The sequence below is a fragment of the Heteronotia binoei genome, chromosome 5 (genome assembly GCF_032191835.1).
Source record: "Heteronotia binoei isolate CCM8104 ecotype False Entrance Well chromosome 5, APGP_CSIRO_Hbin_v1, whole genome shotgun sequence".
Taxonomy (NCBI): Eukaryota; Metazoa; Chordata; class Lepidosauria; order Squamata; family Gekkonidae; genus Heteronotia; species Heteronotia binoei.
This window is the reverse complement of record NC_083227.1, coordinates 85593704-85606134: the sequence shown is the minus strand read 5'-3', so window position 1 is coordinate 85606134 and position 12431 is coordinate 85593704. Positions and strand designations below refer to the sequence as shown.

The 12431-nt window shown below is 43.3% G+C and overlaps 1 protein-coding gene across 1 annotated transcript in view; it reads right to left on the bottom strand.

The window, feature by feature from the left end:
* DNAH12 (dynein axonemal heavy chain 12) overlaps positions 1-12431 on the bottom strand; it is a 194923-nt gene that overhangs the window by 4651 nt on the left and 177841 nt on the right. The window contains exons 67-70 of the mRNA XM_060239731.1: positions 12219-12407; positions 11499-11602; positions 10465-10669; positions 10167-10304 (exon numbers count right to left, since the gene is read on the bottom strand). Coding sequence (XP_060095714.1) covers positions 10167-10304; positions 10465-10669; positions 11499-11602; positions 12219-12407 — 636 coding nt within the window. The remainder of the gene's footprint in view (positions 1-10166; positions 10305-10464; positions 10670-11498; positions 11603-12218; positions 12408-12431) is intronic.

Here is a 12431-nt window from a genome sequence, read left to right as displayed (position 1 = left end):
ATATTAATCTTGTACAATACAGCACAAACATGAGGGTCACTCCATTTAATGGATGGTTAGTGTTGTTAGGTTTGATAGTACCCCTGGTGGGGTCTTCTGATAGCAAGGGGCTCTACAGGAGCCAGGGAAACAGCGGCAGCTGGTCCCTGCTCCTCCTGTCTGTCCTGATGCTCTGCCATCGCGGTCACCATGATGGCAGTAAGAGATGAATGCCTGACTGTTTTCTTCTTTTAACAAGCTTCTATCAAATCATATTTCTACCTTAATCATCAAAATGTATCATGCAAGTAAGTCTTTCTTTTTACTACTACCGATTAATGGATCTTTTGTTATAATGCCAATTGGGACTGTTAAAAAAAATAAAAGGGGAAGAGGAGGCTATCCCCACCCCTTTCCCCTGAAGGGAGACTTAAAAAAGACAAAGAACAAACTTAAGAACTGTCAATAATTTAAATTGGACTGAACATGGATAGTCAAATGGATTTGGCTTACAATTAAACAAGCTATAATGAGAGCATTATTTCATTTCAATACGATCTGAATAAAAGTCGGATATATCTTTACGAGAAATGCTTTTGATATCTGATCAGGATTGAAATGATTACAACTGGACTGTAAGAGAAAAGCACAAGGCTGGAGGAGATTTAGAAAGATAGACTATCTGGGACTTTGAGTTGCTTTTTATCCTCTTTAAAGCAGGAAATCGGTCTGCTGACTGAGTTCATACAAGACAAGGTGGAAACCTTTATTTTAAAACACAACGAAATTGAAAATTTACATGAGCAGAGTGGTAAAGGGATCCCAATGATGTCTATGGAGATGAGAGAGGTGGATAAAGATCCGGTGGGAAAGGAGTCTAAAGAAATCAGAATGGAGACATTGTGCGCAGTTGCAAAAAGGAGGTGGAAATGAAGCCTGATTAAAGTTTTTACAGGAGGAAGTGACAGCGTGGAGATCTCATCGCTGTAGGCCAAGGCCATAAATCCTTCGCTACCACACCACAGATAACAGTTCGCCGAGTTGCCCAATTTGCCCCATGAAAGAATATCTAAAGATATGAAGTGCAATTATGCTGGTCGTCTATTAGATCGCACGGCTAGGGCCCTAGACCTAAAAATTTTAAATGGTTCCCACACTAATGATCATCCTGGGGAATACACTTACTGGTCTGGAACTAGGTTAAGTGTAATTGATTACATTCTTGTTTCAGGGAACCTAGTGCCATGTGTTGAAGCATTTGAGGTGGCCACCTATTGTGGCAGTGATCACATTTCTCTCACCTTGACTATTGCAATCCCCAATCTTCACCCCCACATTGAGGACCGTTTCTTGAGGAACAACGAATTTGGGGGGCAACATGTTAAGATCAAATGGGACGACCAAAAGAGGAAATATATGCAGGAATTTCTCGAGCAAGAGCACATATCTAAATTAGCAAATGACATCAGGCTTTCGGAGGAGGGGGGAGAGACCATCAAATTATATGAGGATCTCATTCGGCATTTTCAACCTTCATTAGAAGGGCAGATATCTAGTTCAGCAAGGAGAGGAGGGAAGAACAACGGTTGGTTTGATAACGAATGCTTGATGGCAAAGAAGGAGCTTAGTAAAATCTATTTGAAATATAGGGCGGATCCAGAGGCAGTTAATAGAGAACAATTAAAACAACAGAAATCTAGATATAAACAGTTAATTGTCAGGAAGAAGAAAGAGGCAAAAGAACTAGCGTGGCTACAGTTGGGTCACGCCGTTAAATTTAAAAACCCGTCACTATTCTGGAAGTTGGTAAACAGTGGTTCAGGTAGACTCTCCACACAGGTTACTAATACTATTCTTCCAGAAGTATGGGAGAACTACTATATGGCATTGTATGGGACATCAGATGAGGTGGTTTGCTCCCTGGAGGATTGTCAGGAATTGCCAGAGTGGCCTCCAGTTGAGCCTTCAGAAATAAAATCTTTAATTGGAGCCCTGAAGCTTAATAAAGCACCAGGACTTGACTTAATCCCGGCTGAACTGATTAAAGAAAACGCTGACTGGTGGGCTCCAGTACTCGCCAAATTATTCTCCGAAATAGACAGGACAGCGAGGGTACCCGCGGGCTGGGATACTGGAATTATTGTACCTATTCATAAGAAAGGAGATAGAAATGATCCAAATAACTATAGACCTATTAGTCTTTTAAGTATCCTAAGCAAATTATATGCCAGCCATCTTAAAGAGAAACTGTGGGAGTGGATCGAGCATAATAACATCTTGAGAGAAGAACAGGCTGGGTTTAGACCGGGATGTTCCACTTTGGACCATTGTGTAGTATTGGACCATCTTATTACCAAATATTCCTCTAACAGCACCGCTGCCCTATACGCTGCCTTTATAGATTTCAAATCTGCCTTTGACATGGTACAGAGGGACATACTGTGGGAAAAACTGAGAGGGATGGGAATCGAACAGAGGCTACTGGCATTGATAAAGGCATTATATAGGAACACCAAGATCAGGATAAGGATAAACCCGAAGGGACATCTCACGAAAGCTATCCAAGTAGGGAGGGGAGTTAAGCAAGGCTGCATCTTGGCCCCACTCTTCTTTAACCTCTTTATAAACGATCTGGGGTAACATCTAAGTGGTCCAGAGGTGCATGCTCCAAAGATTGCAGATAGGCATATCCCGCTTCTGCTATATGCAGATGATGCAGTGCTGATCTCTAGGACCCCAATTGGGCTAAAGAGAGCAATGAAGATTCTAGCGCATTACTGTCAAGTTAACCAGGTTGAAATAAATTACTCAAAATCAAAAATTTTAGCCTTTGCAAAAAGACCTAAGGTATATCATTGGAAGATAAACGACAGGGCTATTGAACAGACACGCTGCTTTAAGTATTTAGGGGTAGTTTTTCAGGCCTCAGGGGCCAGGAAGGCACACGTGGACTACGTTACAACTAGTGCAGCAAAAAGCTCAGGAGCCATAGAGAAATTCTACTGGACCTCCGGGGGGCAGAACGTGGCGGCTGCAGTCAAGGTCTTTAAGGCCAAGGCCCTCGCCCAAATGTTATATGGGGCACCTTTGAGTATAACACCATATCAGCATCTCTGGCAGTTAGCGGAGAAAGTGCAATCCAAATTCCTTAGGCATATACTACAAGTCCCTCCATGTGCTCCCAACTCACTTATCAGAGTAGAAACGGATCTCATCACTTTCAGTAAAATGGATTTATGTGCCAAAGGAAGAAAAGGCAGACTACTTCAAGAAAATCAAGACTTGGAAGACTTTTAAAAAGAAGGGATTATAAACTGTTGCTCTTTCTCGTAATTGGGCAACATGGAATTAATAAAAGGAAACTGGTGTGTGGCCTTGAAACAGCAAGTGAGACTTCTAGAGGTGGCGGTTTTGAAATGCCAAATGGGACTTCTAAAATCTGAATGCTTCTCCTCTGTTTGTTATTTTTATCTATGGATCGTATATTTTCAAAGCTAAATAGAGCAATTTAATAGAGAGCAGGTGTTATATATATATATATATATATATATATATATATATATATATATATATATATATATATATATATATATATATATATATATATATATATATATAGTTAAATAGAGCAATTTAATAGAGTGGATTATAGAGATTGTATGATTTCTTACCTAGGTAAAAATAATAAGTATGGGAAATTAGGCTGTCACTGTTTATTAAACTTGTGCTTCTTAAAGTAATATGAAAATAGGAGATATAGTCTCCAAAAAGTTTAATGAATCTTAAACATTCATCCTAGACAAACAATTAATTTGGGTCAATTTATAATAAGGTAGACAACACAGGTATTTGAAAATTTTAAAGATCTGTTCCTGCTTCTCCTCCCCTCCCCTTTTTTAGCAATAAAATCTGTTGATATTGAAATAGATGAAGTATTGTCTGCTAGGTTTTATTTTGGTCTTTTGTTATTTTTATTTTTTTCATTTTTTCTCTGTTGGAAGCAATTAAGGTAGTATTAAGGATAAATAAATTATATTCATCTCCTCTCCTTAGGGTGACCATAATGTCTGAAGGCCAGCCAGGGACACCTTTGGGGGGAGGAAGGTAGGGGTGTGCGCGCGCGAAGCGCGTGCGCCGCCGGAAACAGGAAGTGACGTCACTTCCGGTGATGTCATGCCACCGCCGGGAACAGGAAGTGACGTCACTTCCTGTGACATCATTTCCCCCGCGCCACCTGCCAGAAACAGGAAGTGACGTCACTTCCGGTGATGTCATGCCACCGCCGGAAACAGGAAGTGACATCACTTCCTGTGACATCATTTCCCCCAAATGCCACTGCCAGAAACAGGAAGTGACTTCACAGCACTTCCTGTGACGTCCCCAAAAATCCCCCAAATATCACTGCCGGAAACACCAAGATTATTTATAGAGAGGGAAAGGGGGAAATAAAGTTAAATAAAACTCTTTTTTTACTTTTTTCAACGTGAGAAGACTAGAGAGAACGGGTTCCGCGCTGAGAAGCCAGACAGATTCCAGTGAGATTCCAGGGGAAGTTCTCCAAGAGAGTTATGCCTACACTATTAGTACAGTGTAATGAAGCAGAATTACAGAAATCCTGACTGTCATTTGGAATAAAAAGAGAGCCATCTCTTAGAACGGGATGGTGGTGCAAATGTAAAAAGGAGCTCCTTTGATGTATCACTACTGCATTTTTACATGCAAAACTGGTATGAACCTCTCTCTGGGTCCACACTACTTACATACAACTCTCTATCACAGATCTGTAGGAAAAACAGTATGCTAAGACACTAGGGTCAGGTTCCCTGCATAAGAACATAAGAGAAGCCACGTTGGATCAGGCCAGTGGCCCCTCCAGTCCAACACTCTGTGTCACATAAGAACATAAGAGAAGCCATGTTGGATCAGGCCAGTGGAGGGAGGGAGCTCCCTCCAAGTGGGAGAAAAAATCAAGAAGGTAGGCTGGAAATGGGGCCTGCAAACCAGAGCAGGCACGTTCTACCACACTCTCCATTCTCTGCATGGTTCTGCCTAGAGTCACATGTCTTTACAGGTCTCTCATGTAAAAATAATTCCGTCATGCTTCCAAGCACATAGTGCCACATTTAGCTTGTGATAGGTGCTCTTGAGATTAGTGCCCTTTAGATTGTTTTAGAAATGCTCTTTAGTTTAGGCTTCTTTCTTTCCTTTCAACTGCAACCTGAATGTGAACTGAATCTACTTTAATAAATGTAATCTTTATTTTGTAATATTCTTCTTGGGAGATTTATTTTCTTCACTCAATATCACACTTCTGTGACTGGACGAACTCTGCTGTATTAACCAAATATCACAATAATAACACCCAATGAGGCTGATGGGCAGTAGATTCAAGACAGACAAAGGAAGCAGTTTTTTTTAACTCAACAGGTGATTTAAATGTAGAATTCATGACCAGAGGATGTAGCAATGCCCACAAGCATAGATAGCTTTAAAAGGGGAGCAGTTAAATTATAAAGGCTAGGTCTATCAGTGGCTACTAGCCATCATGGCTGAAGAGCACCTCCATGTTCAGAGGCAGTAAACCTCTGCATCCCAGAGCCAGGAGGCAACTATCAGGGGAAGGCCTCAGCCTCTGTGCTCTGTCATTGGACCTCCAGAGGAACTGGTGGGCCACTGTGTGAGGCAGGATGCTGGACTAGATGGACCACTGGGCTATGGCCTCTTTCCAAATTCAATTAATTTGAGTATATTAAAAATTGTACTTGTACAAAAAAAACTGTACAAATTGTAAGAATATCAGAACTGATGACAGTAAATAAAAGAAGCCACTTCAGTCGACCATCATCCCCTCCAGCCATTAAAGAATTATGGAAATTTTAATTTCAAAACACAAACACCATTGCTTGCCTCTGCATAGCAACCCTTTCTAAATAGTCTCCTGATCCCCATCCAAGTAAAAACTGGGATAACCCTGCTTAGCTTCATGAAATCTAATAAGACCAGGCTAGCCTATCTACACAGGTCAGAAATATGAGGACTTTAAGAAACTGGTCAACATCAGCCCAAAAGCTGTTAAGACTGGTACTGCACAAATGACAACATTCTAACAGTCACATTCACTCAAAACGACTGCTTATAAATGAAATCTCAACCCTTTTATACAAAAGAGAGACCTGGGAATATAAGATTTCATTAAAAGGCACTTTTTTGCGACAAGTTAAGATATTTTACCATGCAAGTATTGATTCAGTTGAGGATTGTGTGGCAAAAATATGAGCTAGCTCTACAAAATGCAAAATACACACACTGGGGTCAGTTCCATTATAGGGCATCTGACCTCTCTAAGGACCTGCTCCATTTTTTGGAGAGTGCTGCATGACATAAAGCACAGGTCATTTGTCTGTCTTCCTCTCCTCTTCAAAGTCCATCCATTTGCAGTTTCCCTCACTTGCTAAAATTTAAAAGGAATGTCCATCTGGGAAACCCAAGAAGCCTCCCAGTCTCCAGAATCTACCTTACATCAGATGGCAAAGTTATAAATATCAAAACATTCCGTATCTAGCAGAACTCAAAACAGACAAGCTGCATGCTGTCTGTTCTGCTTAAAATACCACAATGCATTTGATAAGCAGCATTTATTTCAATTCCAGGAGATGCATGATCAAAATGCAAGCTTCAAGCCCCCACAGTGCATGCACATTGAGAATTACCAGTCCCAACACACTATTTATTTGCTGTTTTCAGCCTACTATCACATCTGAGCCTGGCTTAATGGAAATAACTTGTTTCATCTACATCCAAGCTCATGAGGAGACAACTAATGGGACAAATGAAGTCTATTTGCACTCAGTTCAGAACAGATAAATGAAAGCAGATACAGTGGAGGAAAGCTGTTGCCTTCAACAGGGCTTTTTTGTAGGGGGGGAAGCAGGAACTCATTTGCATATTATGCCACACACCCTGACAACACCATTGTTTCGTTCAGGGCTTTTTTTTTTTTTTTTTAGAGAAAGCCCAGCAGGAACTCATTTGCACATTAGGCCACACTAGGGTTGCCAAGTCCAATTAAAGAAAAATCTGGGTACTTTGGGGGCGGAGCCAGGAGACTTTGGGGGTGGAGCCAGGAACAAGGATGTGACAAGCATAATTGAACTCCAAAGGAGTTCTGGCCATCACATTTAAAGGGACGGCACACCTTTTCAATGCTTTCCTTCCATAGGAAATAATGAAGGATAGGGGCACCATCTTTTGGGGCTCATAGAATTGGACCCCCTGGTCCAATCTTCTTGAAACTTGGGGGGTATTTTGGGGAGAGGCACTAGATATTATACTAAAAATTTGGTGCCTCTACCTCAAAAAATAGCCCCCCCAGAGCCCCCAAAACCCACGGATCAATTCCCTATTATTCCCTATGGGAATCGTTCTCCATAGGGAATAATAGAGTGCCCAGTAGACATTTCCCTCCCCCCCCCACGCTTTCTAAAGCAGGGAATCCCCTCCCCCCTCCCTCTCACACACACAAATACTTACAAGATTGGGGAACTCTACTTGCTGTGAAAACGAAAGGGAAAAAAAAGGGAGGGGCTGTTCTCCGAAGCTCTTCCTGCCCAGCCTTAAAGGAGCCACACATTTTACAAACGGCTCAGGATCTCAACAATATGAAGCCTGCAGGTATGTTCTCCCCCCCCACCCCCCCTTCCCGATTTCTGGGGGGCGGGAGATTAGGCTGCGAACCCAGAAGTCCCCTGCCAGAGCAGAGGGGGTTGGGAAGCCTAGGCCACACCGCTTTCAGCCCCCTCCCTGCCTGCCGGGGGGGGGGGGGGGGAAGAAAACAAAAACAAACAGAACTCCCCAGAAAACAAAAAGCTTACCTTCTTGCAGGCAGGGCTATAGATATAGCCAGCAGGCGGGCGAAGCGGGAAGGGAAGGGAAGGGAAAGGAAAGGCAGGCCGGAGACTGCTGGGCTGCCGCCCGGCCCAGGCAGCCACCCAGCAGGCGGGAGGGAAGGGAAGGGAAAGGCAGGCCCGAGACCGCTGGGCCGCCGTGCGGCCCAGGCAGCCATCCAGCAGGCGGGCCGGGGTCTCCTTCCCCGTGGAGAGACCCCCTGCCCGCCCGGAAGCCCCAACAGGAAGCCACGGCTCAGCGCCGCCGCCTCCTTCTCCTCCGAGGCCGCCCCAGCATGCCCCTTGCCGCCCACGCAGCAGAGGGGCCGGGCGCTGGGCGGAGAAGCGAAGCAGGCCCACGCATGCCGCCTTTGCCCCTGCAGAGAGTGGAGGGGCGGGGCGCAAGTCCGGCCTGCTCCTGCTCCTCCAGCGTTGCTGCTCAGGGTCCTAGAAGGACCCAGATTCGGGACTTTCCACGCTTCTCCGCAGCTGCTCCTCCGAGATGGGCTCAGGAGGAGCAGCTACGGAGAAGAGGCAGCAGCAGCAGCGCAGCCTCCGCCCACTTCCGCCGGCTCCTCTCGCTGGCTGGCTAAACCGGGACTTATAATGGTCCCGGTATAGCCAGTCCGGGAGCCGGGAATTGGGACCCAAAAGAGGGACATTCCCGGCTGACCGGGACGATCTGGCCACCCTACCTCTCCTTATGACTATTGTCAATATTGTTAAAGTTAGTGCTTATCCCTAACATGGTTAAAATTAACTACCAGGCTTTATTTTGTGCTTAGTTTCTTTGCTTTTCTCATTTGTTTGTATTAAAGATGAATAGCTTAGATTTATATAATAAGCAATAGAGTATTAAAAAATATATAATAAAGTACTGTATTTTTCGCTCCATAAGACACACTTCCCCCCCCAAAAAAGGGGGGGGGGAAGTGTGTGCGTCTTATGGAGCGAGCAGCAGCAGCAGGAGGAGGAGGAAGGAGGGGGCACCTTCACTTTCCATGCCTGGAGCCGCAGCAGAGCTGCAGCCTGCAAATGCCTGTTGCTTGGCTCCGGCTGTGCGTCTCTGATGCCCCCGGCAGAAGTGGCCCAAAGGCTGCAATGCCGCCCGCAGCAGCATCCCCGATGGCTGTGCCGCAAAGCAGCGAGTGAGTGCAGCGAGAGGGGGGCTCTGCCTCCTGGAGCGCCTCCCCCCTGCCCCCACCTGGGCTTCTTGGCGCTGGGAGGTGTGGGCAGCAGATCGCCCCCCCCCCGAGGAAGGAGGCCGTGCGGAAGATGGCTACTCTGCTGCGGAAGATCGGGCTGATCTGCCTGCACAACCGCGACATGGAGGACCCGAAGCATCACCACCACCCCTGCGGCAGCTTCCCACAGGGCTCATCGCTGCGGGGCAAAAGCAACCAGAAGAACAAGGCGCCGCCTCCTCCCCTGCAAGGCACGCCGACTAGCGGCTGTGGCAGCCCTAGCAAGGAGAGCTGCAGCAGCAGCCATGGCAGCAGTCCCGCCGCGCACAAGCCCCACCGGGTGCTGGAGCCAGCCTGGAAGCCCCCACCGCCTCCCCCTGCTGCTGCTGCCAGGGCCAAGGGATCGGGCCGGGAGCAGTCATCAGGGCTGCTGCCACGGCTGCTGCTGGAGCTCTCCATGCCTAGTTTTTAGAGGAGGAAAACAGGAAAAACCAGGTGCGTCTTATGGAGCAAAAAATACAGTAATAAGACTGTATAATGTAATAGTTGTATTGGGTTAAAATTTAAGACTTGCAGGCAGAAAGAATTTAGTATCAGGTTTGGAAGGTAGAAATGTAACAGCTATATTTACTGCTTTTCTTTTCCTATTTTTTTCTGGTTTGTTCTTCCCCTAACTCTTTTCCTTTTTTTGCTTCTGTATCCTCACATCATTCCTTTCCCTTTATACTGAAACTTAATTTAAAAAATTTAAAATGGCTAAATTGCTATTTGACTTATCTTTTTTTTTTTTGGCAATACTGGGGCTTACCCTGAGTTTGCTGAAACATATATCATAGTGCTGGGTGATTTCCCCCCCCCCCCAAATTTTGGGCCATCCCTCACCACACACACACACACACAATAGACAGACAGACAAATTGTGAAAGCAGTTTCAGAGGACAGCCATGTTGGTCTGCAGTAAAAGACCTTGATTAGAGTCCAGTAGCACCTTTTCAGGATATAAACTTTTGAGAGTCAAAGTTCCCTTTGTTAAAGCAAGAAAACAAGAGCCCACTAATATATTCTGCTGGTAAATCAATGTCCTACTTTGTAAAATGTAGCCTTCACAATCTAACAATACCTGAAATTGATATCCCAGTAGATCAATAGGGATGGTGTATTTCCGGGCATAATTCTGCATGGCACCAGTTAAAAATGCTTGTGTAAAAAAGAATCCTGACAGCCAAAAGACACAGGGTTTCCCAGAGTCAAACCAATCCTTGGAAGAAAAATATGAAAATATATTTTAAAATACTAACTTTAGATGGTCATATTTTACAAAATAATGCTAGTTCAAGATAAATTTCAAAAGATATTATTAACACAATTTAGTAATCAAGAACTCACAATAATCTGTAACCCAATCTTCATTGCATTACCTGTAAAAATTTCAGCCTAGCTAGGAAATCCAAGATATAACTCCCCAATGGTTTCAGACTTGGGTATGAACGCTTAGCCCAGTTCTCTGCAACTTTTCCAACAAGAAGACTAGCACAAAGTGCCTCTAGCTCAGAATCCATCACAACCAGTCCTCTAATGGCTTTCTTCAAATTCATCAAAGTAGTACGTATGGTTCGTATCAAACTAAATATGCAGAAATGGGCAGAGATCAGTACAACAAGTTTTAAATAATTTACAAGACATTCAGTGCAATCCCTAGCAGAGTTACACCCTTCTTGACCTCACTGGATTTAGAAGAGAGTAACTCTGTTCAGGATTTCCCTTGGTGGTGGAAAATACCATCAACTCACAGCTGACTTACGGCGACCCTGTAGGGTTTTCAGGGCAGGAGATGTTCAGAGATGGTTTGCCATTGTCTGCCTCTGCATCACAATCCTGGTATTCCTTGGAGTTCTCCCATCTGAATACTAGCTACCCAGGGACAGGGCAGGATTTCACTTATTATCTAGTAATCTCAGAAAATAATATTAAGATGCCTATACAACAAGTATGTAGCCTGTTTCAGTAAGATTAATAGTAAGATAAATATTATACTACTATTCAAATTTCCTAATTCCTGCTTTAGGAATATGCATCTTTGGGACTACTTGCTGTTTACTTTTTTCCAGTGTAAAAAGAGAGCAATTAATCCTGTCGTTAGATTTCTATCCTTGCTGCTAAACTTTGGAATGATAATTCTCTGGTGTTCTTGGGTCATTTGCTCCTTCTTTAACATATATTTCTTCCTTTCCTAGGAATCCTTTCCCCGGTTTGTTAATGTGTCTCTACGCTACTGGAAGACTGGAAACTACTACCTCTTGTTCTAATCCAGTTTAATTTCTGCCAATAATACAAATGTATCCTCACAATATAAAAGCATATGAGATGAATATGTGCCAATTGACAAAAGAGAATGACCAAAACCACATCATAATCTACAACAATAATTAAAAAAAAAAAATCATTCCCTTACTTGTTAAAGCGCTCCATCTCTTGTACCAGCACAGTGTTCATACTTTCTTCATATCTCACCGGATATTTAAGTAGTGCAGCTTCAATGTCAAAATCTTTTGGAAGCTAGAAAGTTTGATATATTTGCTTCCATTTGATAATGTAAATCAGACTTTAATTTATAATAACTCAAAGTTCATACTAAAAGCAATCTTAGCTGAATAAACTAATATGAAAACTTATGATAAACGGTAAGAGGTAACAATCAAATGTTAAATAACTACCCAATAAAATTGCTAGCACCATGTGCACTCCAGAAGGCATAAAATAATTCATAATAGGAAGTGATTGCATGGGGGAGGAGAAAGTGGGGAAGATCTGTGACCAGCAGGCCATTCCACTGATGTATGGCTGGATCAAATTCAATATTAATTGTTACATTTTAAGATTAAACATTTCAAATATGAACATGTATTTGAACAGGAGGACATGGTAAAAATAATATTTAATAATAATATTTAAATAAAGATATGTTTGAAACAGTTGTTTTCTTCAGAGTATACTAAGAATGGATGGTCAACCTGTATCTTCAAAGAGATGACACTTCAGAGAGGTCTGAGAGAGAGCAGAGCAACTCTGAGGTAAGCTGAGACAGCTGGGGAAGTTGCTGAGAATTCCTGAGTTTGGTGATTATTTCTAGTGTTCTCATACAATAATTAATTAGTTTATCTGGTTTTATTACCTTGCTGAGGATGTCATCTGCAATTTCATACAAAGTGCTGTCCCCACTGCCTGAGGATCCGCCTTGTTTACTCCCTCCTTGTGTTAGTAGCAGAGATTCAAAAAGGATTTTTGTTTGCTGGAGATCCTTTGAGATATCTACATTTTCATGCAATCCAAATATCTCTGGCTGTTGACTAAAAGGCAGATTCTAAAACAAAAATCAATTTCATAA